This window comes from Microchirus variegatus (assembly GCF_963457635.1).
Source record: "Microchirus variegatus genome assembly, chromosome: 2".
NCBI lineage: Eukaryota > Metazoa > Chordata > Actinopteri > Pleuronectiformes > Soleidae > Microchirus > Microchirus variegatus.
In genome coordinates, this window is record NC_139803.1 from 33623725 (window position 1) to 33651627 (window position 27903).

General features: G+C 39.5%; 1 protein-coding gene across 1 annotated transcript in view; it reads right to left on the reverse strand.

The window, feature by feature from the left end:
- Window positions 1-20159, reverse strand: part of mboat2a (membrane bound O-acyltransferase domain containing 2a) — a 35424-nt gene extending 15265 nt beyond the window's left edge. Inside the window, exons 1-3 of the mRNA XM_083904724.1 lie at window positions 19979-20159; window positions 3915-4060; window positions 203-280 (exon numbers count right to left, since the gene is read on the reverse strand). Of these exons, the coding sequence (XP_083760850.1) occupies window positions 203-280; window positions 3915-4060; window positions 19979-20062 (308 nt within the window). The 5' untranslated portion in view covers window positions 20063-20159. The remainder of the gene's footprint in view (window positions 1-202; window positions 281-3914; window positions 4061-19978) is intronic.
- Between the last annotated feature and the right edge of the window lie 7744 nt (window positions 20160-27903).

Genomic DNA, 27903 nt, shown 5'->3' on the forward strand with positions numbered 1-27903 from the left:
AACAAATACAAACAAATACACAAGTACCAGCTTGGTCTAAAGTCAATTTGCGTCTTTTTTTATGTAATTTAATATTAATTTTGTTGTTCTGGCTCTGTCTTTTGTTTGCTTTCATTTCTGATTTCAGGTTTGTTATCGTAGGAAATGGTTTGTATAACATATAACATGTTTTTATACAGTGGTTCATTTGTGCTCCACTTACTTGTGCATGTGCTCCAGGCCAGCGAAGATCATCACACTGTAGGACAGTCCACTCTGCACCAGGAAGTGGAGGGAATACCTATGAGTAGACAGACAAGAAATACAATACATTATTGATGCAAAGCCAATATGCCAGTACACTAACATAGCATGATATCCCGTTTAGAGAGTGTTGCGATTGTGTGTTGTACAGAAAGCACAGTATTTTCTCCGACTTGCATGCATCAGTGTGCGTAACAGGAAGTGTCTCTTTCCCCTGTCTGCAGGTTACAGAGGGGATCTCAACTCTTTTTTAGCTTCTGTGGTGTGGCATGAGAGCAAGTGTGAGCATGTTTTATGTCTGCAACGTGCTGCTTAATCTCAGTGGGGCTGCTTCTTGGTTAAATAGAATAATTTTATATCATATATTTTATTATTTTGTATTAGTATATGAATAATATGTTATTGTTTTATTGTTCTTAGGTCTATTAGGTCACATGAGTTTTATTTGTTTTATTTATTTATCTCTGATGTACAGCACTTTCTTTCAGTTGTTGTTTTTAAAGTACCTGAAGACAAAGGGAGTGAAGACTATTCAAATAGCCACAGGTTAATTCATGTGATAATTACACAATTCCCTTGCCCTTAAAATAAAATGAGTCTGACTTAATTTGATTTAATTAAGTTTTTTTTTGTTTCGTTTTTAAGCATTTACGGGCACAGATAAGCATGTTGTTTTTTTGGCCACTACAAATACAGAAAACATTTTGTATTCTTTCATGTGTCCTTTGCTTAAACCTAGCCAAATTAGACCATGCTTTTTCTCTGCACTATGATCCACATCCTGTTTTGCCATCAAATGCCGTCATTAGGAGGAAGAAATTATAGCATCATGAGCCACATGAAAATATCCTCCCACCACAGTCATAAGACAAAGTGGTGACAATCAAACGCAACATGATGTTCATTTAACTGAATCCCATGCTCTCCCCTTGCAAGAGTGCTTATATCGCATCTTTTAAGGGGAAATCGTTTATGAACGTGTGTCCACGCTGACCAAATATCCACCGCCCTCCCTTCCTGTGAACCATAAACACACAGTTCAACGACACCAGAAGCAGCAGCAGCTACCAGATGGATCTTTGAAGGGCACTTTGTGTGATGAAGCCCTTTCTGGAGCCTCGAGGAGAGTGGAGATGCCACACTGTGTGTGTGAGTGGTGAGTCAACAAAGAGGACAAGGGCATGGGGGGGGCACAGAATACGTAAAAGAAATGAACTGAATATAGGAACAGAGGTGGGAATGCTTCATTTTAACCTGTCAAAATCCCAGAAAAAAGGGACAAAAGGGTTGACACCATCTGCAAGGCAAATCCTGTAGGTGAGTGTGTGCTGTGCACAAACGACAGCGTGTGTGTGTCAGGGTGTGGACAAACGTGTGCATTGGAAACTGTTTGCATGCGTGCATTCATGCATTATGTGACAACAAGCTATGCTCGCAGAAGCTGATTGGGATCATACAAACAATTCAATTTCCCAACAGTGTATAGTAAATATAGTATAGCACAACACGGTACTTCAGGGCAGTGACGCAAATACCATTTGTAAAGTGCATGATCGAACAGACATTTACAAGGTTTTATATGGTCGAATAAAACACTTTAGCAGGCTCGAACAGGCCTTAACTTTGTTTATTTATTAACGAATAAATCCATGGTTTTGTCGTTGTAAATTGGTCCTGTAAAATAATTCTGCATGAGAAATTGGAGACAAAAAACGTGTTAAAGTGACAAATCAAAATAAAAATTAACCGTGTGAACAGAATTCTGAGAGGTAGAGAAGGAAACCAAGTGCCTCACTGTGTGAGATACTGTTAAGAATGTCGTTTGAATAAGAGGAAAAATGCCTGTGTTTACTTCATCTCAAGTTTTTTTTTTTAAACTTTGTTTTTGTACACCTGCTGTGTTGCAAAAACATATTTTGTATATGCTTTACGTTCATTTCCCTCATGTTTAAATGCAAATTCATACAAATGTTCCCTCATAAAGCCAATGATTTTCTGGTTTCTAACGTGGGAAACAATGACACAACGTTTTGCTCTCTTAGCCACAACAAACGATACCATCCAAACACAGATCAGTGCACATGAACTGCCTGTCGCACGGGGTCATCAGATACAATTCTCACTTCATTCCTGATCACCTAATACCATATCATCTGATTATCATTTTACTGCTGACTCGGCGACTGGCTGGCGTTTGCATGCACACAAAAACACTTAAACATCACCTGTTAATGCCAAACCCTACCTTTAACCTAACAACTATTAAAATAACCAGGTTCTGGTCTCTGTGAGGACGACTGGTCCTGACAGAGTCAGTGTTTATGCCAAAAAAAAACGGTCCTAAAGAGGTGACAAATACAAGTGCGTGCACACACAGACACACAGCACTTTAAGAGGCCGTCTGCCAGAGGTACAGTGGGTTCTCTATTAAAGAGCAATAACTTTCTAATTGGATATCAGTTACTACGAAATCGATCCATATGCTTTGGCAGGAGCGAAGAGAATACGGATAAGGTGAGGAAGAGTGAGAGTAGGGAGGGTAGTGAAGGGAGCGGCAGACGTGAGAGGAGAAAAACAAAGGTTATTGTTACAAAGCAGAAAAATGTAACAATACAGGCTGTTTGCTGTTCATAATAACGTTAGACTGTAAGTGCTCACTCGTTAATTAATAATTAACCTATAAATTGAGGTTGACCTACGAAGTGCTTAACTAAATTCATAATTAATGACACGGTTGGCATTACGTTTGATCATTCTTTCATTAGACGGTTTCCTTTTTTAAACAACTCTGATTTTAAAAAACTTCAAAATCATAGCAAGGCACCTTAAAGTTAATACATTTTCTTATTATATATGTTTATATATTTTTTTACATTTTTATTTAAGTGATTACACACGCAAAAAAAGCATACTTAAGGCTCTGGTATACATGACGCGAATTGCGTAATCACCACAGGCTTTATGGGTAACACGTTAAATGTAGAGCTGAATCGATGATTAATCGATTACTGAATTAAAGGGATACTTCACCAATTTGCATGTGGCTTTGTATCGCTAGATTATGTATTGTATTTAAAAAAAATGTGCTTCCCTCCCTCAGTTTTGACTCACAGAAGGGCAAATTTGGATAAGGGAAAACTGATTTTTTTTACAAGTCAGGGAAAAACTGAGGGAGGGAAGCACATTTTCTAAAAAATACTACTGCTATTCTAGCAATATAAAGCCACATTCAAATCGGTGAAGTATCACTTGAAGCTTTTATCATTATTAAAACAAGATTTCTGATTGTTTTAGTTTCTTTGCTCCACATAACAAAGAAATCGAAACTGAGCCATTTTGGTTTGTGGACAACACAAGACATTGGAGAACATCGTCATTTTCCAGGCTTGACACATTTTTTTTTAAACATTTTCTGACATTATATGGACCAAACGATGAATTGAGAAAATAATCAACTGATTAATCGATTACGGAAATAATCGTTAGTTGCAGCTCAAATGTTTTGTCAAACAATCCAGAGAGATTTACTGTAGTAATACACCAAAATCAAACCAGAACATGGCCACAGTGTGCTGGAAGACGACCTCACTGCCATAATATTGTAGATTTTTGGAGGAAGGAAGGAAGCAGCAGAGTACAATGGCTGAAGGTGAAACAGACGAGTGACTCACCAGCCAAAGCAGAAGAGAGCCAAGTAGAAGCCCAGCAGAGTGGCCACCACATGTCTGATGAACGGACTGGTTTTACTGGGGTGGAGGTAGATCCGAAACCAAACAGCCATGAGCAGGGCAAACAGCTGACCTGCCACAAAATTCACCTGCACAGGGAAACACATAAAATACATTGTTATACATTACATGCATGCATGGCAGCAGGACCACATGTTGGAGATTAGAGTGATAATAATGCAGATGAATAGAAATGAAATGAAAATGCAAAGTGTACATAAAACAAGTTCAATCCTAGAAAACTGCCGCTTTAATTTAGTCTCTATCCCCATGGAAACAGGTTCAATAGGTGTGAACGTTAAAGATTTTTTCTAAAACTGTGACTATGGGATTTATAAATACATTTCTCACCATCAAACAATCTGTCTGACAGGGTCAGGGTGAAGCCGCGCGAATGCAACCCTGTTGCATCAACTCGTGTCTCCAAATGACACAGCAAAGACAATTTTTTTTTACTAAAGACAATAGCGAGATTGAATGGATCCATCAAAGTGAGCGCAATTTGAAAGCTCCCCGTTATTACTAACACTTTATCTCTGCTCATCCCCGAAGGAAAAACAGGAACATTTACAGAGTTAACTGGATAATGTCATCCTGTCAGTTAATCAAGACCAGTAACTTACCCTTCTGTACAGAACGTTGGGTTACTCACGTAACCCCGGTTCTCTGATAACCGACCCTCACAGAATATTATTAATAATATATTCTTACAGTAAGGATGGGAATCGATATCAGTCAGTATCGGTCAGATACTGGTCAAAAGCACTGGATGAGAAAATTGAGAAAATCCGATACAATCCAAAAATCCTTGTAAATACAAATCGGCAACATTTCAGTCATGTTTGGGCTGTTCTATGTCTTATTCTTTTGGGAGAACACATATTTGTTACACAGTTTGAGAACTACGTATTTGAAATGATGAGCTTTTAGGTTCATAAATGGTCTAGAATGACTGTATTTGACTAATATCGGAAGTTAATCAGGTTTGTGAAGTCGGTATCAACATCAGACACAAAAAGGTTCCTTGAACAAATTCCTTGAACATCATACACCACAAACAAACTACACCCTTTTAATCCAGAGAATAATTCATAAGCAAATTCCTCTAACAAGATTTTGGAGACCGAGCGCCAAGCCTCTTGTGACTCCTTTGCTCCATGAACTCGAGCCAGTGACAACTCCAGATAAACAACAAAGATAAACTGCGTTAAACTATGTCATGCCATAACATGTACAGAAAAGGAGTGAGCGGTTTCCCGTGTCTCTCTATTACTTCTCCACTTCAATCTCCCTTCACAAATTCATATGAACACAAATACGCAGGATAATACAAGCACCAGAAATCCAACAGCTGTACAAGTACAATTTTCCTCACTTCATCCATACATGATCAGTGACTGAGCAGGTTTGGCTGAATTACAGCGCATTAAACACAGATCTGGGACAAAACAGAAGCAGAAAACGAGACTAATCATTTCTCAAAAAGCCATTACAGTTAGTTAATACGAAGACAAATGAAAAGTGCACTCCTCTAGGAAATCTTCATTGTTCGATGTCACGTTAAGTGATGCATGTCTGCAGACACAATGGCCCCCCCACCTATAAAATATAGGTCATGATAACAGATCCATCTGGCCAGTAAGCAGTGAAAGGCCAGAGAGACCATGAGCACCATCCATTATCTATAGAAAGGACATGATTAATGCGGGCGAGAGGGAGAGGTATTACAGAGGTATAACAAAGTCTGCACACTGCTATATGTAGTAACAAATCATCCGTAGCATTAGCCTGTAGACTGTAAAAAAAATCTGATGGCTTTTAGCAGTGAATATTGGGTTTTTCTGTGTTTACATGCGAGGAGGTGGTCGCCTTTGTGCCTCTATTGTCATGAATACTACAAAGGAGGATTTCCCAGTTGGGATGTAAAATGGTTGGTGTAGTGGGAAGACCTGGGTTCATGACCCCGGTCAGAACAAAGGCCTTTCTGCATCAGTTTGCATGTTCTCCCTGTGTGTTTCCTACCACAGTCCAAAAACATGCAGATTTTAGGGATTAGGCAAATTTGCTCTGAATTGAACGCAAGTGTAGATATTTGTCTCTGACGACCTGTCCAGGGTGTACTGTACCCTCCGTCAGCTGGGATTGGCACCAGCGCCCTCGTGACCCCTCATGTGGAGGATAAAGGGGCAATGAATGGACCTACAAATAAATCCACAATCCACAAAGAGATCCTGAAACAAAAGACTGTGGCCTGGTCCTGATGCTATTGTCGGAGATTAACCCAAAAGCAAACTGAGGCCCTGTTCACACACCTGCCATTAACATGGACCACGAGTTGCACAGATCAAGTGCACAGATCTTTGTACATAAGTTGACACATTAGAGTGCACAGATCTGTCTTCATAGACCAAATACAGTCAACGTTGTACACATTTTACTTACTACCGACATGTGGTCTCAGCAATTGTTTCTTTTCAAATATAAATCAAAAAAGACACATTTACATTTATGAAAAGAATATGGCCATTTTTATTGTTATGCCTTTTTCCTTTCAGGCAACGTTGAATCCCTCAGGGCCAACTCCTAAAAGGCAAACATGGAGGTTTTAATTGCTAACATTGAGAACTGACTGGAAATTAAGGAGCTGGAAGTTGCATAAAGTGAAATTGCATAAATCTGACAACAGTATCTGTTATTGATAAAAAAGGGCAAACAACTCAGCCTAGTTATAAGCCAATAAAGATTAGTTTTATTGACACTGGCTACAACTATGAGTAATAAATGCTTTGACCGATCCTCCCCTGACCCCGGGTTTCCTTTAAATCCAAACTGCAAAGAACAGACTTACTGTCAATGCTCTGCTTACAACATCAAATCTGGGTTCCCATCAAACCACACCTTATGATGTCATTGACTTAAGTTTCTTTCTTGCACATGAAGCCATTGCTCACTCGTTGGCAAAACAAGTGAAAAGTTGACATGCCAGCCGATGACCGACTGGATCATTTTGCAAACCAGCAAACAAACCGTGGCTGCCAGAATACAGAGATTCCTCCACCAGTGCAAATAGCGATGTGATATGCAGGGTGTAGCAATGTGAGCTGGGATTGACTCATGTTCCTCCTACCCCTCTAGCTTGTGGATAATGGATAGTAATTTAATAAGGAATAAAAGTGTGGTACAGTGAGCTGTCAATTTAAGTCTAAAGTTACATATCTTACAGTAATGGCAATTAAGATGATCCGATACAATACTTGGTATTGGACACTGGATTGGATATCTAAAGAGAATAATGCCAAATCCGATTAATCCAAACATCCGACACCAACGTTGCATGCGTCACGATGCAAAGGAAGTAAAAATTTAATTTTAGCTGAGCCATGTTGTGGCCGATTTACGAACTTATTGTAACTGTGCAAAAATAGACTGATAAATGAACTTGGACTTGAGGAACTACGACTTGTTGGCACTATGGCTGTATCAACATGCCGTTTGTAAGGCAGGAATTTCATGTGGGAGACGGTAGATGGGTGTGAGTGAGGAACTCTATTGTTCAGGGTTCGAGTCATGTTGACCTATAGGTGATAAGTTGAAAAGCCGGGCGTGTGGTAAATGGAGTAATTTATGAACTGTGAACTTTCTACCCATCAGCTTTGTCATGAAATATGAGTTATGGGACTGTGATACCGGCTGACTTTTCACAGCTGGTACAATTTGTAAAACATAAATTGGAACTAATAGCAAGTGGATTCATGAAAAACTTAAATCATTAATAAAAAATTAAAAAAAAAACTCATTAATATCAATACAGACACCAAGGTTTTGACAGTTACAAACAAGAAAAGATCACTTTATTATGAATGGAGCCAAAATGTCTAGATGCAGAGGAAACTGTGTAGTCGACCTACTCTGGAAATGATTTCGAGCCACTGGGAAATCAACTCGGAATCAAACGGGCAGCAGTTACTCAACAAGAGTCGACTTGCTACATTTCCCCCATACGTGATTTTACTCTGACGTCAGCGTTGCATTACAGACGCCTTCCAAATGAACGCAGGGGATCGCGAGGTATGTACCAACCGCTGATGGCACCTGGGCACACACTGCACCTGACAAAAAACAAAGACACAGCAGCACTCTTTGTCATAAGACAAGGCTAAATATGTTTCCCCTCAGGCTCTTACCAGAGTTGAACTTGAAATATTAGTTGATTTAATAAACTTTTAGCAAGCTTCTGTGCTGTGGATGCGTTGTTTCTTTATTCATAAAACATGAATCTCCTTCTCCATTATTGATTCTGTCTGAAGCCAGCCTTATCCAGGGTTTCACCTCTGGTACGGTTTTAGAGTGTAAGGCGGAATAGCTGTGCTCAACAACAGTGTGCAAGAGACTCAAAAGGAGCTACAATAAAAAGGGAATATGCTGCAGTTTGGATTAAAACACAGGATGAAAAGTATAGTTGGACAGTTGAGTTTTACGCTGATAAGACTCTGCATCAAAGTGGCAGAGGACTGATTTCTTACTTTTCCTTCCACTCCCTGCTGACATAAATTTCACTAGGGGTGTGAATCACAGAGTACCTACATATATGATACGCGATACATGGTCCAGGATACCAATAATATTGTGATACAACGATTCTTCGATAATCAATATATTGCAAGACAATCATATTATTATTAGAGCTGAAACAATTAATCGATTGCTAAATTAATCGTCAACTGTTTTGATAATCGATTCATCGGTTTAAAGCTTTTTTCATTATTCAAACAAGATTCCTGATTGTTTTAGCTTCTTAAATGTGAATATTTTCTTAATTTCTTAAGAAATCATTAAAACTGAATCATTTTGGTCTGTGGACAAAACAAGACATTTCGAGAACATGTTTGACAAACATTGATCAACGTTTTTTTTAACATCTGACATTTTATGGACCAAACGATTAATCGAGAAAACAATCGACAGATTAATCGATCATGTATATAATTGTTAGTTGCAGCTCTAATTGATACATCATGATATCTGCGTAACAAAAGAAAACAAAATGTCAGTGAAAAGTTAAAAGTGCAGGATTCCTCTATTTATTCATAACACAGAAAACAAAGTGTATAAAGTCAAAATTACGATATTTGCCCTGGCGTATCGATTATCATGACACACCCCTTTATTTGACAGACCCCTAATTTGCACACAAGCCAAAAAAGAGACCACACAAAAGTGGCTGAGTATGCACTTATGTAATTACTCTCAGGACCAGAGGATACCGTCTTTGAAAATCAACCACATGCCATCGCAGCACCAGAGACCAAGGAGACACAGAGAATGAGACGTTACATGCAGATGTCTTGATTGATAGCAGGCGCCAGCCACTGAGCGATTAGTGTTCAAAGGCAATAAGCTGTCATGCAATTTCTCCTCCGAGCAGCTGTGGCGAAGGGGCTCAGCTCAGCTTTAAGAAGCAAGCTACATTTTAGACTGACAGGAGTTTACAGGGAGGGAGGAAGTTATAGTAGACACAAAAGGAAAGACTGAGATAAGACAGCGTCCTGATTACGGATTGGAATACAGTATGTATGTGTGTATATGTTGGGCAGGAAATCGTGCAAATCACTATCACTATTTCTCATTTTCTATCTCAGACAATTGAGATGTTGCCAGTTTATGTCTTAGTCGATCAGCTAGAGATGTCAGGGATAGAGGACCTGCAGCCACGCAAAAAACATCATGAAGAAGCTACAGTGGCAGCGAAGGAGAGTACACAGACAGATGGAGACAGTTCTTTTGCGTTTAAATAAAAAAACAAGACACACAATCATGAGTTTATCATTGAATATGCAAAATTCATAGTATACTATCTTACTCTTTCACGCAATCCAAACAAGTCAACTTTGTGGTGGATCCAAAAAGGAAAGTCAGGTGATAAGCAAGGTCATAATAAGCACCTGATGACCGTGAAAGGGAAAGGCACTAAAGGCAATAAAGACAGATACACATCTCAATAAAAGTGGCTTGTTGAGTCTGACCTGTTCAGCAGCACACCTTTCCCATGGGAGAGTTTCTTTGCAGAAGCACTGACTTTCACTCAATTAGCCCTCTTTCTCTCTCTCTCTCTCTCACACACACACACACTTTTCTTAAGTAGTAGTCTTCCCTCCCTGTGCCATGCATGGTCTGTGACAGACTAAAATAGTCGCTCTCGCACAAAGCTGCACATGCCTCCCTATCCCAACCCTTGCCACAGCGACAGGAAGGTTCCCGTCTGTGCATGAACGCTCGTATCTGTTTGTTTGTGCCTACACGAAAAAACGGACGACAGTTATTAGCATAAAAACCTTTTTTTTCTCGCCTATGTAATTATGTCAACACCTACCCCCCCATACACTCTTACAGCTAATGCTACAGTGCTTTCTGCATTCTCATTCCCGTCAGCTACAGTTGAAAATGACTCACACAGACAGAGTCCCTGTGCTGATGTCACGGAATCAAAGGACTGACATTTAACTTAACAAATGTCACAGTGTGAATTATACGTAAAAAGTGGCTACGGAGCATATTGGCGTATCAGACAATAGACGTAAACTGTACAGATTGTCCTCGGGGACTACGTCTGTGCAGACACACTGTCAGCACTTTTCACAAAAGTATAGATGTCTAATCCCAGATAATCACATACTCAAGCAAACCTATTTTGAATGACTAGTGGCAACTGCAATATGGCCATCTAACCTCTGTCCCCCATTTTTCCTTTCACTACAACCGGCCAATGACTGCACATCTTAGACTCTGATTCTGTCAGAGATTTCTTCCTGTTAAAAGGCAGTTTTTTTTCTCCCTAGTGCTTGCTCATTTTGTGAATTGTTGGGTTTCTACGCTCTACATGATGTTGTCTATGTACAGTTCTTTGAGATGATGTATGTTGTGATATGACAAATAAAATTGAATTGAATTGAAAACTTTACTGACATTAATCAAAAACTAAACTGGACCTTGTGAAACTGAATTTATACCCAGCACAAAAGTGATAAAAGGAAAAACTTCAAAATGTGGTATCAGTAAAGGCACAGCCTATATATTAAACTCTTATGAAGTAATACATTCAAGTTTCAGTCAGAGACATGGAGAGAATGTGGCAAGAAAAGGAAGTTCTAGAATGTACACGATGCTACTTCATCCTCTGCCATTCAGCCCCCATCCACAGCTGCAGGGGAATGTGAGTGATGCGTGGCCTTTCAATGTTTTTTCGCACTGAGACGAACAGGAGCAACACCAACGCATGTGCACATACACACAATTATCTGCAGCCAGTCCAATGCACAGGCAAACGGCATGGACTGCTTTTGTCTTGGCCAGCAAATGTGGCACAATTTGTCAAGGTTCTGGGAGACAAACTGACATTAATATGTGTGTGTGTGTGTGTGTGTGTACGTGTCAACTGTGAAACTAGATCAGGCTAACAGAAATGGAAACATCTTTCCTTGATAGGGTGCTGCATTGTTTTGAGTCCACATAGAGGCAGCTGAAGATCTATCACAACCCTACAGACTAAAGGGTGGATCTGTTAAAGCTGGAAATGATCAATGCCAAAAGGTTTCAAAAGCCTACATTAGGTGCTGGTCGGACTCGGAGTCAGTGCGTTTACGTGCATGTTCAAAGTTCTATTTTAGTCAGACTAAGAAAATAATATTTTTTCTTAATGTCATGTTAACACTAAACCCGAGCTAGTCTTAGTCGGACTAATATACCTGGATAATGGGATTCATAGTCCGATTATTCCTGCATGTATACAATACGGCAGGGCTGGAGTTGGACTTGGCTCTCTGCACATGCACCGAAATGTTCTCCCCAGTCTACGTGGAAGCAACAATTATCATGGACAGCAGGTACGAAACATACAGATCCACAGCACTATCCATCTGACCGTGTTTAAACTGTCAACGTACGGACTGACAGCTATTCAATAAGCCATTCCACACAAGGTGAAATTAAATGACAGAGCTGCTTTTTGAAACACCAACTATGCTCCTAGCATTTGTTCTGATATGTCATTGGGAAGCACAATAATGAAGTAATGTTGTCAGAGCAGAATAACGTTACACAGTCATGTGTGACTTTGGCTCAGATGCCCACTGTTACCTTCCTACTGCTGCCATGTCAATGTAAAAACAAAGAGAACAATGGAGAAAGAGAAGGAAGGAGAGTAAAAGACGGAGCTAATATCTTGTTGGCAAAGATTTTTCATCGGAAAAAAAGACTTGAAGTTCCTACGATTGTTCGTGTGCCTGTGAGCACAGACGTGAGTCTCTCTCTGGCTTCACATTCTGTCCAAAACTACAACAAGAAAAACAACTGCCAGCCATATAATTTATTATTAAATATACACAGTAAGGATTCAGAGCACATTCAGACCCCTTCACTTGAGAAACAGCACTAGGTTGAAGCATCTTTGGCTCTGATTACAGCCTGAAGTATGACACAACACACTGAATACGCCTGGAATTAGGGACTTTTCTTCTCCGTAGAGCCTGTAGAAACTAACGGTGGACAGACTGTGAATCTCTCAGTATCTAACAATTTGATTTGATTCAAATTATTTTTAAGATAGATACCTGAATGTATGTGACTCGAAGAATCAACCATTATTAATGATGACGTATTTAAAACACAGACTGCAAACGTTAACTCCAACCACCACACCCATGTTGTTTTGAACATGGGACTACAGCTGTATTTTCTCATCTTTAAAGGAACAGTGGTCTTGCTTAAAAGGCCAAAAAATAGGCCTTAAACAGAAAAGGAGACATAAAACGGACCTCTATCTCTGCAGATTTTTGTTGGACACTGGTCTAAACCCAAAGGCAAGAACAACCAGCAAAATATAAACCAATAGTATTGGAGATGTGGCCTTCCAAAGAATTAGTACAGTACACACAAGTACAGTGGCCTTTATGTGGCTTTCAAAGAAAGAGGAAATGCTTGCCAGTTACAACACAGCAGAGTTTCTGGAGGTCCATGAACATGAATGGGGAGGCAGTCGGTTGCTATGATACAGCAAGACAGTACATAAAAAAATTCAAAAATGGTGTTCTGAGAATGACGGGACAAACTATCCATCCATCCATCCATTATCTACCGATTTATCCTCCACCGGAGGGTCGCGGGGGTGCTGTGCCAATCTCAGCTGACATTGGGCGATAGGCGGGGTCACCCTGGACAGTTCGCCAGTTCATCGCAAGGCCACATATAGAGACAAACAACCATTTACTCACAACCGACTCAAATCATCTGAACTTTACAATCACGCTTAAATATCAAGCACAAACCACATTTCTTTTCTCTCTCCAGTTAAGATAAAAATACAAGGCAGGTGTTACATAAGCTTGTTAAGTAACTGACATTTCCTGGCTGGCGAAATAAACGTTCTGTGCTTGTTTTACAGTGCTGCTCAGTTATACTGTCACTAACAACATCAAGTAAAGGTCAAAGAGTCAAAGTTATGAACCACTTAATGGCTATAATTTTACACATGGGAAAAGAGGAAATTCCTTGACATGGGCAAAATACAGAAGACGTACAGTATGTTGTATGTTCTAATGTTTGTTGCCATTTCAAAACCACAGAAAAGAGAATGAGTGCAACAGTAAAACCGGACTGAAACTAGTTTATACTGGCAGGCATTCACGGGTATGCATACCATTCATAATAAGGTCGCATTAAGGACAACTAAAATAACTAAGTAGTATCGACACTGATTTGTGGTTCCAAAATGAGCATTTGTCCATAATATTCTTGTTCAATGTACATATATTTCATTTGTTCTACAGTTTTTCTTGCTCTGAAACTGACCAGAACCTTGGATGATGTCAATAGTGACAGCAAATCAGGAAATATGTGGAGGCAAATCCTCAAGGTGGGCCCTGCTTCCACCACTTGTTGCGTTATATGGCCTGTGCAGCAGTTCGCAGCGATTGTGAGATCAAGATTCTTCCTGCGATGGTCCTTCAGGCCCAAAGAGTGCAAGCTTTTTTAGCGCAGACACACGATTAACCCTCATGACACCACACACCCATTACCAACGGAACTAATGAGTTATAAAGCCGAGTCATGTGGGAATCCACTTTCACAGCAACGCCGGGTACTTCAAAGTGAAGAGGAGTGACAGATGCACAAATGCTCACTGCTTACTGTAAGATAGCCAGTGTATGCTCCGTCATTGCACAGGATGGGGCAATCAAAGACAGAGACTTCACATTTGTTATGCGTCAAGACATAACGCAGAACCTTGTTTCACTTTTGACTGATGCCTTTAATACGATGGCTTGGCAATACCAAGACTGCAGAAAGTCGAACCACCATGTAATGTAATCCTGGTAAGACAGGTTATATGATCCAACACACTCACTGAGGCACATAAACAGTACTTGCACTTTATAAATAGTCATCAAATTACATTATTAGATCAATAAAGAATATCAAATTGATCTCAATCTCTAATAGAGAAAGAATAAACACTTTGCTACTTGTAGACAAACCTCATTAACACATGACGTTAAAGTGCAGGCCACTTCAAGAACATTCTATTTGTACATTACTGTGTCATCAACCACCCAGTAATGTTAACAACAACAACACAGCAAAATCTTTCCATGTTCCCCAAGAGGAATTGCACATACCTGTGTTGTTGATTGTGCACCATAATAATAAGCAGCAGCCAGCAGCACTCCATTAAAGAGGGCCAATGGGGGAAAGAAATCAATTGGAGGCATAGGACTCCCCAGACGACAGCCAATTAAAGACAATGGGGAGATAGGGAAACTCTGACGAGACCTGAGGGCTTCAAAGTGAGACCAGGAGTACTGAGCCAGGAGCTCCGGGGACTCAGTCAGCAGCAAGAGACCTTTGAGAGAAGCTAATGTGTGATTGTTCAGGCAAAGCAGCTCATAACTCGAGCATGAGAGCTAGTGAGATTCAAACCAGATATTTTAGCAACAAACGTGGAGTCACGTGAGCATCTGAGCAGGAAATTGTCAGTAGATGAAAGGGAGAGCGAGGAGTCAACACCGCAGTGGGCTCACAGGCCTGCAGTACAATAGCCGGGTTGGAAAATGCAGCAGCAACAACAAAAGGCGGCTTGTTATCATGATAAAAGACGTGGCTGTTGACAGTGACAAACTGCAATCCAATATGTCACATAAACAGAAGACTGATTGTACAGCTGGGCCTGTACAGCAGGCCATTTGTGACCACAGCAGCAGCAGCACCACCACTGTGGTCCGGTACATACAGGGCTGCAGCTTGATATCCAGAATTGTATGTTCACTCACTGTGACGATTGGTCAGCTACAAGAGCAGTATGTTGACGGCATGTTCCTCATCAGAGGTATCACAATTACTGTACTTCTGCTCCCATGATATGGAAGTAACAATTTTAACCATGTGAAACACAAAATAGCAAATGATAATAAATCAGTAGAAAATGGATGGATGGGTGGTAATTTCACTGTATGAAGAGGTACAACATTATATATCAGCTAGTATTTTCTACTGAGAGACATCCAGCAGAATGCAAGCACCTGATCAGTAAACATTATCAAATGAAGTCACCTTTACAGCATGAACAATAACAATATGTAAATATATTCACAGTATTGAAGGGCATGTATATGGGTCACCACGTTTTTGTTTAAGACTCGAGGAAACACAAACACTGTAAGTGTCGGTTCTATAAGGTCACAAAAACCAGTCAATCAGTAAGGTGTAAAGGTTCTTTTGTACATTATGTTATATGTGAAGGTCAGCAGCACCATGAGCCTACCTGCTGCTTATTGGAACAGAGCGAGGAAACATTAATTCCAACAAAAAAAGAAATGACTTAAATATAGATGATTACCACTATTTCAGACGTGACTTTAAAACCTTAGCTGTGACAGTGTCACAGTTTCTTTTAAAACTATAAATTAGAGCTGCAACTTGCGATTATTTTCGTCATCGATTAATCTGTGGATTATTTTCTCTATTAATGGTTTGGTCCATAAAATGTTAGAAAACGTTGATCAGTGTTTGTCAATCCTGGAAATGACGATGTTCTTGAACGTCTTGTTTTGTCCACAAACCAAAATTATTCAGTTTTAATGATTTCTTTGTTATGCGGAGCAAAGAAAATATTCACATTTAAGAAGCTAAAACAATCTGAAATTTAGTCTTGATAATGAAAAAAGCTTCAAACCGATGAAGCAATTATCAAAATAGTTGACGATTAATTTAGTAATCGATTAATAATCGAGTAATCAATTTCAGCTTCAGCTCTACTATAAGCTCTTAAAAAAATAGAACTGGGCTTGAAATCATCAAACCTTGTGGTACACCCTAAATAATGGAAAATATACTGACATGAACATAAACGTCCTACCTGCGAGACTAGTCATACTTTAAAATCTAGCTTATCTGTAAGCTCTACTTAATAATAGTGTTGATGCAAAAATATGACATGCCTTTTCTTAGATTTTACCTTTAAGATGTAGTAATAAGTCCTGATGGACAGAGCGGGAAGTCACAACAAGCACAGACTTTTGTGACATCAGATAAAACACCTAGATACCACCTAATTGAAGGAGGACACAGCTCTGGGTCAGGATGTGTCATTTTTAACCTACTATTCCCGAGCCCCTGAATCAGACTGGGTGCATCTTACATACAGTTTGTGTGGGACTGTGGGTACACAAAAAAGCAACAGGAGGCCTTATACAAAGCAGCTCCAGCATATTACAGAGAATAGACAGGCTGTGTGTGATAAAGAAAGAAAGGAAAGCAGAAAGAGGCAGAAGCACAGTGTCAGTTCAGATTTCACAGCTCCCATTATAGCTCTGGCACAGGCCAGTGCAGAGGCCCGTCTCTCCCAGGGCTTACTACCCTAACGGCACACACACACACACCGAGGTGCCACAGTAGAACAGCTTCATAAAAATCAGTGTCAGTGACTGTGATACACACAGGCCATACTGTATCTGAGTGGCTGTATTGATTTTTGTGGTCATTGATAGCAGCACTGGCACAGCGGGGCACACATTTGGCGGGAAGCTAACAAACCACATTGTCACAAGGGTGACAACGTGTACCTGCAACAACAAACTAGTGTGCGCCCGTGAAAGGCTATGATTACGTGTCCTTTTTTTATGCACTGCCACTCTCGCATACTCATACCAGTGTTCATTCAAACAGAGAGAAGACAACAAAAGGATAGCCAGAGGCATAAACAGCAGCAACGCGAGTCAATACCAGTAAACAAATACATGACAAAGCAAGTGACTTCTCATTTCCTGCACAATTGCGAGACTTCCATTGACTGCACTGCTATGTCACTATGGCAAAAGGCACAGGAACTATAACATTAGCAGTGGAAACTGTAGAGAAAAAAAGGGTTATGATTAATGATTGCTGTCCCAGAGGCAAGCAAATGGTTAGATTTAGAAATGTAGATAATAAGTAAACTCTACCATCTTAATAATGTAAGGGAATGGTGTAAACAAAAACCACAAGGCATATCTAGGTCCCAGTAGCGGATTGTTTGTTACTTGGAAACTAGATCAAAAGAGAGATCTTGCCATGCAGCATTCCTACTAGGGGGTTGAATGTTTTTACATGACATGACAGACATGATGGGAGTCCTATTATTGTGTTTGATTCACAATAAAGCGTATGTAACGCGGCGCGGTAGCAGCAAAGGTGACCCGACGATGAAACAGGATGTGAAACGGTTCAATCGACTCTCTCAAACACAACATCATTTCACAGATCAGCTGAGGATGGAGAATTTCCTCTTATAATGCACCTTTGTACAGCCACAACAAGGCTTTGCTTGGGCCTGATCAGAAAATAAATTGAGTCATGGGCTTGTGGCTTGCATGTCAATGTCGTTGGCTGTGACCCCCATGCATGGGGATAAGAAAAGGAGAAAAATAACAACATGATTGTCCTGCTATTGCATAGAAAAAATGAAGATACTTATATTCTTTGAATCTGATTGTGTTCTTTACAAGAATGGGTAATTCAGACTGGTTTTAAACATCAAGAGATTCAAGATAATTACCAAAAAACAACAAAAAACAAACAAACTGCAACTCTGTGATCATTTGACCCGTAACTCAATGGAATTCCATACCAAAACAATGAAATCATAATGCAGTTTGGAGAAAACCAATGTGGTTAACAAGGGATATTTCTCACTTTTGTCAGACAAGCCACAGCCTATTTCCACAAATCATCTTTCAACAGCTGAGGCAATGGCAGAAAAGTGAAGCAGCTGTTGTTGTGGTGGTGGTGTGGCTCTCAGGAAGTCTCAACACACCCTGATTCACTCGTGCGTCCACACAGACAATCACAGCAGGCACGTCTTCATTTTCCTACGTTACTCATGAAATCATACTTTGTGTGCACACGTGTGCCATGTTTGGGCGTGGTCCTACATCAGTGACCAAACATTTCATGCTGCTTCAAAACACAACAGGGAAGTTTGGTGCTCTGTTATTACAGACAACCATGTGGATCTTAGTCCTGACTTTGATTTATACGTGCAAAAACTCAATTAGCTGTGACTTATAACAGAAAGTACTTGTCATTACCCCCAGAATGGTGTATATATTTATATCAGGAGCCAGGTCAGCTCGACGGGGGCTGCCATTTTGGACCACCATGTTTTTACAACAGCCCACAAGGGACAAACCTTGCATAGTTTGAGTTTTGACTCTAACTGAAGGCTACATAGGTTCTCCAACACACTTGGAATGGAAGGGTGGGGTTAGGGATAGCTGTTATAATGTAATAATGGCATTCTTCCACGATACATTTCTAGCACGACTCTGCACGGCACGGCACAGCACGGCTCAACTCAACTCCTCGTTTTGGGCACCAGGCATGTAGTTTCCATTAATACAGTACTTCCTAGTGACTAGTACAGCTGTTTTCAGTGTACTGTATCATTAGAATCAGTGAATTAAAAAAGATTAGTTCAGTACTTCCTGCATGTCCACAGACTGTGCTCGCTAGATGTCCTTGCTTAAAGGTTGCTGATTAATGCACGTTTTCAGGATTGTTAGGTCTTTATAACTGCTCTACAGTTCTACATTGTTGCATTGTTTGGTCCGATTCCCATGTCACGCTCATGACTCTTCGAGCCGTGCTAGAACTGTATAGTGGAAAAGCGCCATAAACGTACACCCTGTACCTTTAATGATAAGGGATGCAAGATACAACTATTTCATGTCCAATATAGATACCGACAATGCTCCAACTATACAACAATTATCGAAATGAGACAAAATAATCTGCCCATATACTATGGGCTCATTCAGTTAGTGGTTTTGACCAGTTTCAGGCCAATACTGACACTGGGTATGTTTCAGCTCATCTATTATAAACACATGGATTGCTTGGCGTTCTCTAGAGTTGCAGTGGCTATGAATTTATAACCCGATGACCAGATATTTACCTGGAACTAGACCAAAAATAAAAACGTCCCAGTAAGCATTGTTGCAGCTAGATTATCTTCCTTGGCAATGACGAAACAGCAACAACAATACATCTTTTGTCACTGTAGCCCAGAAACACAGGTCTGGGGGCGCTAACCGGATGAAGTGAACGTTAAGTTAAATTTAAGTGGTTAATCCAGATTAAACTGGCGGAGAGCAGATCAAATGATGTCACTGTTTGGTCACCTCTGGATGTGGCTTTGAGCTTTGAAGAGCCGTTAGCTGTGGTGTAGTATGCCAGGGGTGCGAGATAACGGTGAGGGGGGGAGACAACGACACTGATTTTGTGCACTCGTTTTCAGCGAATCCGCAACGTACACAGACGGAGATAGCGCAGAGGTGCGCATCATCATCATCATCATCGTCATCATGGGCCAGTATTAACATGATGTGCTAGCTAACGGCGGTGGATGTGCTGTTTAAACAGCATCTGCGCCTCGGGTGGGTCACGGATCAGTGTGTTATATCCATCCAAAAAAAGCGTACCTGATCGAGAGGGAGGTTGATAATGTCGCTGATGGGCTGCAGCAGAGTGGATCCAGTGCATGATGCTGTCGTTTGGGTAGCCATGCTGGGTCGGGATCCGTAAATCCTTTTCTCTCGCTCCTTCCTCCGTTTCACTTCAATACCCTTGGCTGCTGCGATAATAAATTCACTGCTGCTGCTGCCTCTTCTTCTTCTTCTTCTGCCGCCGCCACCGCTGCCGCCCGCCGCCGCTGCTGCTGCTGCTGCTGATGCGACGCACTGAACGGTTGTAACACACAGTGCACAACTAAACAAAGAGAGAGAGAGAAAAAACAGGCTGAGATATTCACTACCCAAACACTTCCTCTTTCGTCTAACGCCCTGAGGGCCGTAAACGTCGTTTTCTTAACGTGGGGAAGTTAGGGAGAAGGAAAAAAATAGCACATGTCACGGCACGGATACATTTGAATTAATAGCTCAAAATATAAAGATATGTAAAGAAATTAAGTGAAACATTAACAGCCTGACCAGCCTTGTACCTACGTGTCCCTGTGTAGGCTAGAGAAGCTAAATGACTCAGCAAATCAAATTGGAAAAGGAAAATCACCAGGGTAATGGAAAGTGTACTTTAAATGCCTGATTACAAATGTGTACACCTAATTCAGTTCGAATGGTTATTCCAGTGAATCAATAATTGATTCAAAACACTCAAAATAAAAATGAAGTAACCACTGTTGAGTGTTATTTTAGTAAATTCCTTTAGAATTAACATTTTATTAATTCATTCTTTTTTAGCGGGCTTTATGCAAGACCTACCAATATGACTAATGACACTAGGCTAAATAAGTTGCTAGCTAACTGACTGTTATGCTAGTGCTCTCTACATTAGTGTTTGATCTTATTTATGAAGACATTTTATATTCACGCATGATTATGATTATGAGAACTATTATGTTAATTTCACTACAGAAAAGACTAAACATCTGCAGTTGGAAAAAAGTAACAGCTATCCACAAAATTTCCAATATCCCTAAAATGAATTTGTGGCATTGTTTCATAATTGCACTTTTGAACATCCAGTATGAAACATTTAGGAGGTTTATTTATGGACAGAAATTTAATATATATATCCTATGAATATGGTTCGAAATTGTTTTGGTTTGTAGCCTTAATTAGAAGAGTCTTGCTTTATCTTTTTACAGCGACACAAACAGTCAAGTCTTCTGTTTGTTACAGTCTAGAGCAGGGGTCACCAACGTGGTGCCCGCGGGCGCCTGGTAGCCCGCAGGCAGCCAATATGGTGCCCGCGGGCTCACTTCACTTCACCTCACTTGCATGTATCCGTATGATCGCTCAGTAAAATATCTTTGATATTGTTTATAAAAACTGATAATCGTTAGGAGTAAGCACTGGAATGAATGTGTGTGCAGTTGAATGCATAATATTAATCATTTAAATGGTAAACAAAAAAAAAATGTTAATGTGGTAGCCCTCCATATTATTTTTTACCCTTAAGGTAGCTCTCATCTCAAAAAGGTTGGTGACCCCTGGTCTAGAGTCACAGTTTCTTTCACACTAGACCCTAACTTGTCCATTATGTAGTTTGTAGTCTTAGTTTTTAATCTATGAATACTATGTCTGTATTCTATGTTGTGTGTGTTTTTTATAGCTTGACTTTGAGTCTGTAAATACTGTTAAATTAATAAATAAAAGTGTGGATTATTGAGTGTAATTTGGTGTATTTGTGTATGTGTGTTTCCAATGTATTAATAACTATTTGGATTTTATTGTAGGCCACATTATTTACCCCCATGATGACTGTGGCCCTCCTCTGTAATGCAGCCCCAATAGTTGTTGTGTTAGAGTAGGGGGTGGTGAATTATCTTGGCAGCAGAGTCTCTTTGGCGACATTAAAAAATGGTGTTGGTGTGGGAGGAGAGATGGCGGCCCACCCCACTGTAACAACCATCTGTTTTTTGGCCTATCGTGTAGAGAAAGTGAAACCTGTCAGACAGCAACGCCTTGGTAACGACACTGTGTATGTGTATGTCTTTCCATCTGACTTATATAGACACTCTTCAGTCGAAAGTGAGGAACGTGCGCTGCCTCACATGCAGCTGTAGCATTCCACACGCGAAAGAGAAAAAGGGCTGTGACGTAAGAAGGGAGGCAGGGGGCGCAGACAGCCACGGCGGGGCCAGTGCAGCTGCACTTTCTGCACTGCTCCTTTTTTCTGCACAAAGGAGGAGAGCGAGAGACCATGAGCACACACACACTTTTCCTGTCATCTGCAATGAGGCTGAACAGCACATCACATAAAACCCCTGCACCCCCATGCACACACACACACTACAATCCAAGTCAATGTTGTCAGAATTGCAGAATTATTCTTTATTCAATTAATCTTCTACCACATGAGGGTCAATCCCAGCTGACATAGGGCAAAAGGTGGGGGGTCACAGCCTGGACAGGTCAACAACCATCCACTCTTACACCAAAGTTAGAATAGTTTTTAGAGCGGGATTGTAAGTTTATTAGTTTTTGTAAATGTTTCATTTTTATTAGTGTTATTTTTTATTTTTTTTTGTAATATGGAGTATTTGCCAGGTGCAAGATTCAAAAGGGTCATAAGTATTGTCATAAAAACCCAACAAAAGATGCAATTTTTTATATATATATACACATAAATAAAACAGTTGTATCAGGTAACACAGGACTGAATCAGTTAATATTAGTACAATGTCATTCATACATGCAGAATAGGTTGTTAACAAATTAAAGTGATATCAAATTTAATTGTAGAATAATAATGACAGCAATACTACTAGTGCCAACATAAACACAAAGATGAACAGCAGTTTAATCCAGGATGGTGATGGAAATGGTCACGTTTAAAACCAGATGTATTCTTGTGTCGTACTGAGAAGATTATATAAAATACTGCAAAATGTTGTAATAGCCTTGAAACTGGATCTGAGTCGCAAACAAGAATCGCAAGAAACTACCGGCAACAAGTAAAACAAGCCATTTTTAACAGTTTATTAAAACCAAGCACAAAATGTCAACAGAACGAGAAAGTCCACTGCTGCTGGGATGATCAGGCCTCTTGTACTGGTACCTCCTGTGCAGGACCAATCAGCTCCCAGGATCCACCTGGACTCACTCACACACGTCATTCACTGTAACACACATTCTTATATTATTCTTATATCCATCCATGTGTACATGACACATAATGACATGTTTTCCCCTTTTTCTCGAATACCAAATAAACTTGTGTTTTTGTCTTCAAACACCAATGAAATACTCTTGTGAACAATAATAATACAATGCCATGACACAGTGAGCTCTACAACTAAATAGACCTGAACATTAGAATCAGTGAGACAGATGGTGGCTGTGTTGAGTTGTTATGTAATAACTTCTGGAAGTGTAACTTCCTCAAGCCTTTCCTTTATTCCTTTTTTCTTTTTTTGTCCACACTGTGTTTTAGCACCACCTACTGGTTGTATTTATTTTGTAAAAAGCACATGAATCCAATAGAAAGAGACAAAAAAAAAAACATTCGACATACCAGTGACCAAACAAAATTAATTGTATTATTTATCCATACACATTAACCACATACTCTCAATAAATATGTATTAATATTATTATTATACAAAATATTTTGAGTAAAATAAATAATCTGCACCTACTCATTGCAGCCAGCAGATGGCAGCCTTCGTCAACTAATCATCAGTAGCTGTTGTGGTTTGACTGTGGCTTGACAGCTGTGCTTTTGTTTTCTGTGGGTCAGAAAACAGTTTGCTTCAGATTAGACTAGATTAGATTGGATTAGATTAAATAAACTTTCCTCTGGGGGTGGACAGTTAAGTGTCCCTTAGCTTTGTTAAGATATTTGAAAGCCTAATGGGTGAGAGAGGGTGAGTAGGTGTCAATAAACAAATGAAACACAGTCACAGATCCAATCTCTTTATTGGATTTAGTGCGTTGGACAGATGTCCCTACATTGTCTTCTTGGGGATTAATTATTGCCCTTTTTTATAGCTGCTTTTGTCTTTAAAGTGTCTAAACTGTTTGTACCACCCAATGTAAGATTATACCACAGCTGCCCTAAATTAACAGCATTGGCAATTATCGAAATTCTTTTTTTTAATGTCTCTGTAATGGTTAATACACCAGTATGTAAACGCTCTTTAACTGAAATGATGCTAAAATATGATTATTATTATTGTTATCAATGGATGTTTTACAAAAAAATGGAAAAAAATAGTCAATTACATTATTATTTCTTGATCTTGAACATAACACAACATAATATAATATAACTATAGTTGTATAGTATATAGGTTGAATGGTTAAATTTAGTAGTAAAAATAATAACATTTAAATTTAAATAATAAAAAAATAATACTTTTAGTTTGAAATAATTGCCATGGCAACACGTACCCGTAGACTGATAGTCCATCCATTTGAGTAAGGATTTAAAGGACAGAAAAGACACTGATGTGTGTAAATGGTTGATGGGTTACTGGAAGTTACTGGGAGCTTACAAGTCTACACATGTGTCATAATCTTCATTTTCCTTTCCTTTAGAAAGCAAAACCATGTGACTGACATGTTGTTTACAAGCTCAGCTGTGTGGCTGATCTGTGTTGTGGTGACAAAAGTCCATATAAGCTCCTTATATAGTCAGAAGTTCATGTTTTGCACCCAGGCCTGCTCCTCCAGGGACATGCGGCCTTAGACAGGAAGTGTCTTTGTGCTGACGGTCAGAGCAGAAACCCCCCAAACTGGATGATGCTCGCACTCAGAGATAGAGAAGAAGTCCAGTTTATGACCTCTTGTTGCACTCAGACGATGCCCGCAGACAAAGAAAGACCCACTTAAAAATATCTGTCTGTTTGTTCAACAGTGCTGTGATCCCAGAGGAAATTGTCTGGGAGAACATTATCTACAAGTACAACATGCAAGAATGACTGGCAGCCATATTCTCCAGTCGATACGCTGTGTGAGTCGATCAATAAGCTCCTGCTCAAAGACAAAATCCTTGCTTTGGGATCCGGGGAACATGAGTGTTAAGACCTGCAGTTAAAGCATCATGTGAGTAAGTATTATATTTAAAAGACCAAGAATAGGAAAGGAAATACACCATAAAAACACAGATTTTGATGGGATTTATACATTAGATCTATCCATTATTGTGGGAAATGGTTTTAAATCATCCATAGACAAATCCACTTTAAGCAGATCCACAGGTAAAGCAGGCCCCTGTGTATTTGTGTATTTGTATTCTTCTACTTATTAAAACTTAGTTTTATAGACTGGCCTTTATGTGATTTATGTGATGCTGTCTTTTTTTTCTTTTTTTCATTTTTCTTTTTTTAAGCGTGGCAAATAAATTAATATTTGTTTTATTTATAGCCTATGTGTGTATCTATTGTATGTAAAAGAACAACACTTTTTAAAGGTGCTATACAAAAAAACTACTCCGATACTGTGCTGCATCTGAAACAGCTTCATGTATCTTGACGTGAGCTGAGCAGGCGTGCGGAAATAAGTGGCTAAAGTGTCACAATCTCAGCAGTTTTGGATTTATTTAACCAGATAGAAAATCAATAAAAAATAGAAGTGAAACAGTAAAATAGTGACATAATAAAGCAGTAAAATGTTTTTTTTTTTTAAACTACATAGAAGTGTCCGGGTTGACTAGTTTTATCCTGAAGTGAAGGATTTCAAATGCTAAATGGTGAGGGCAGATTTAATTTCCATGGATAACTACAGGAAACGTTTTTAGTCAGGATTTTGGCACTAAAATCTAAAAGCAAACTGTTATTCCTGTTCTGAGAGGTAAAGATGGTGCCAAACCTTTAAGAGCTTTTAAAAGAACAACCATAACATTTCGAAATCACTCCTAAAACGAATATAGGAAGCCAGTGGAGAGTGGAGCGACACAGGTGTGTGATCTTTCCATGAAGACTGATTGATGAAGATATCACACATTTAGCTTATATAACATATGACTCCCAAGACTGTACCCATATGTCTCACTATTCCCTCTTCGCTTCTTCTTCTTCTTTTCGAACCGACTAAAACGAATGACGGCTTTTCGTGGAGGTGACTTTTAGCAATAAATCAATAACAGTCTAATAAGGCAGTGAGAGAACAGCTGATGTGATGAGTCATGTAGCTTCATCTCTGAGTTTAACCTAATCAAATAAATGAAGCGATCCATCATGGATATACTTTTAATAACCAAAATTGTGACACGTGAAAAATGTCCCCCAACGGCTGGAGTATTGATCAGTGTTTTCATTTACTGTCTGTCTCTGTGTGTCTGTCTGCTGCAGGACAGATTCCTCTTTTCTCCAATCTGTGTCTTGTCAAGAGGACGGATGAGGACATGATGAATGAGCTGTTCACTCAGAGGTGGGACAGATACAATCATCAGGTTACATGGACATGGTCCTCTGCAGCGCTCCCTTTGACGATAATATACCAACACATTCTCTACACACACACACACACAAGGCTCGCTTCATGTTAATCTGAAACCTCATTTCCTCACAAGACAGAGCTGAAACACAACAGTCTAAGAACTTGATACATTTTTTTGTTGGTGTCAGATTATTTGTAACATAATGGTGATGAACACTGGTTGGAAGGGCCCCCTGGGGAATTTTTGCATAGGGCCCCTACAGACTCTGGAATCGCCTCTGTATTTGAATCAGGTGTGTTGGAGCAGGGAAACATCTAAAATATGCAAGTATTCTGTGCAAGGCTTTGCATTTTTTTACATTCAATTAAAAGCTGTTTGCTTTGGATAACAGCATGGGCAAAAATAAACACAAGGTTATATATTCTTGAATCTACCCAAACAGGCTTGACCAGCAATGTTATGGCCACCGCTTATATATTCATATCTGTGTGTTTGTACTGTGGCTTAACAATTAATATCCTGTGGTTTTTACACTGCTTGCAGACGAGAGGAGATAATAGGAAATATACACACAGGGAAAATTGCATATAGCTACTGACATTTAATTGGTTCAGGAGCCAGTGAGAGTACACTGCAGGTGTTCTCATCCTCACACTTACCCTGGGGAACAACACAGAATAACATCATATATTCTGCTGCAGTGTAAGGGAAAACGAGGCATATTCTCAATCAGAAAGCACTATATATACGTTACCTTTAACATATTTGAGTTACTGCAGTGTCGAGGTGTGGGGAAACATATACATATACAAAAGCAATATTCAACCAATATGTATAATGCAGAAAAGGGCAATCAGTTACAGTTATATAACAGTTATATCAGTAATAAATAACGCAGGATATAGAGACAAACACAAATGAACATTTAGGCTTCTTTTTTCCCTTACTTATATATACAGAGCGTAAAAAAAATTAGCAATAAAGAGCATCTTATATCATGTTTTCCAGCACAACCTGGGCAATCTGATAAATATATATATTTTTTTTTTTCACCAACTATATAAACACACCTGAGTCCTCAAAATGTTTAAAATCGGATTGAATTTATAGAATTTTATAGAATCTATCTATCTATCTATCTATCTATCTATCTATCTATCTATCTATCTATCTATCTATCTATCTATCTATCTATCTATCTATCTATCTATCTATCTATCTATCTATCTATCTATCTATCTATCTATCTATCTATCTATCTATCTATCTATCTATCTATCTATCTATCTATCTATCTATCTATCTATAAAAGGGATGGGACAGACTGACAAGCAACGTGTCAGGATATAATGAAATACAGGGACACATGATATGCTCGGGCTCACCGGGCCAAATCCTAAGAGGAGGAATAATTACAGTAAAAGCCACTTGAACCTAATGATGATAGTCAAACAGCTGCAACCCCCCCCCCAGCTCTTAGCAATCACCACTATGATATATATAT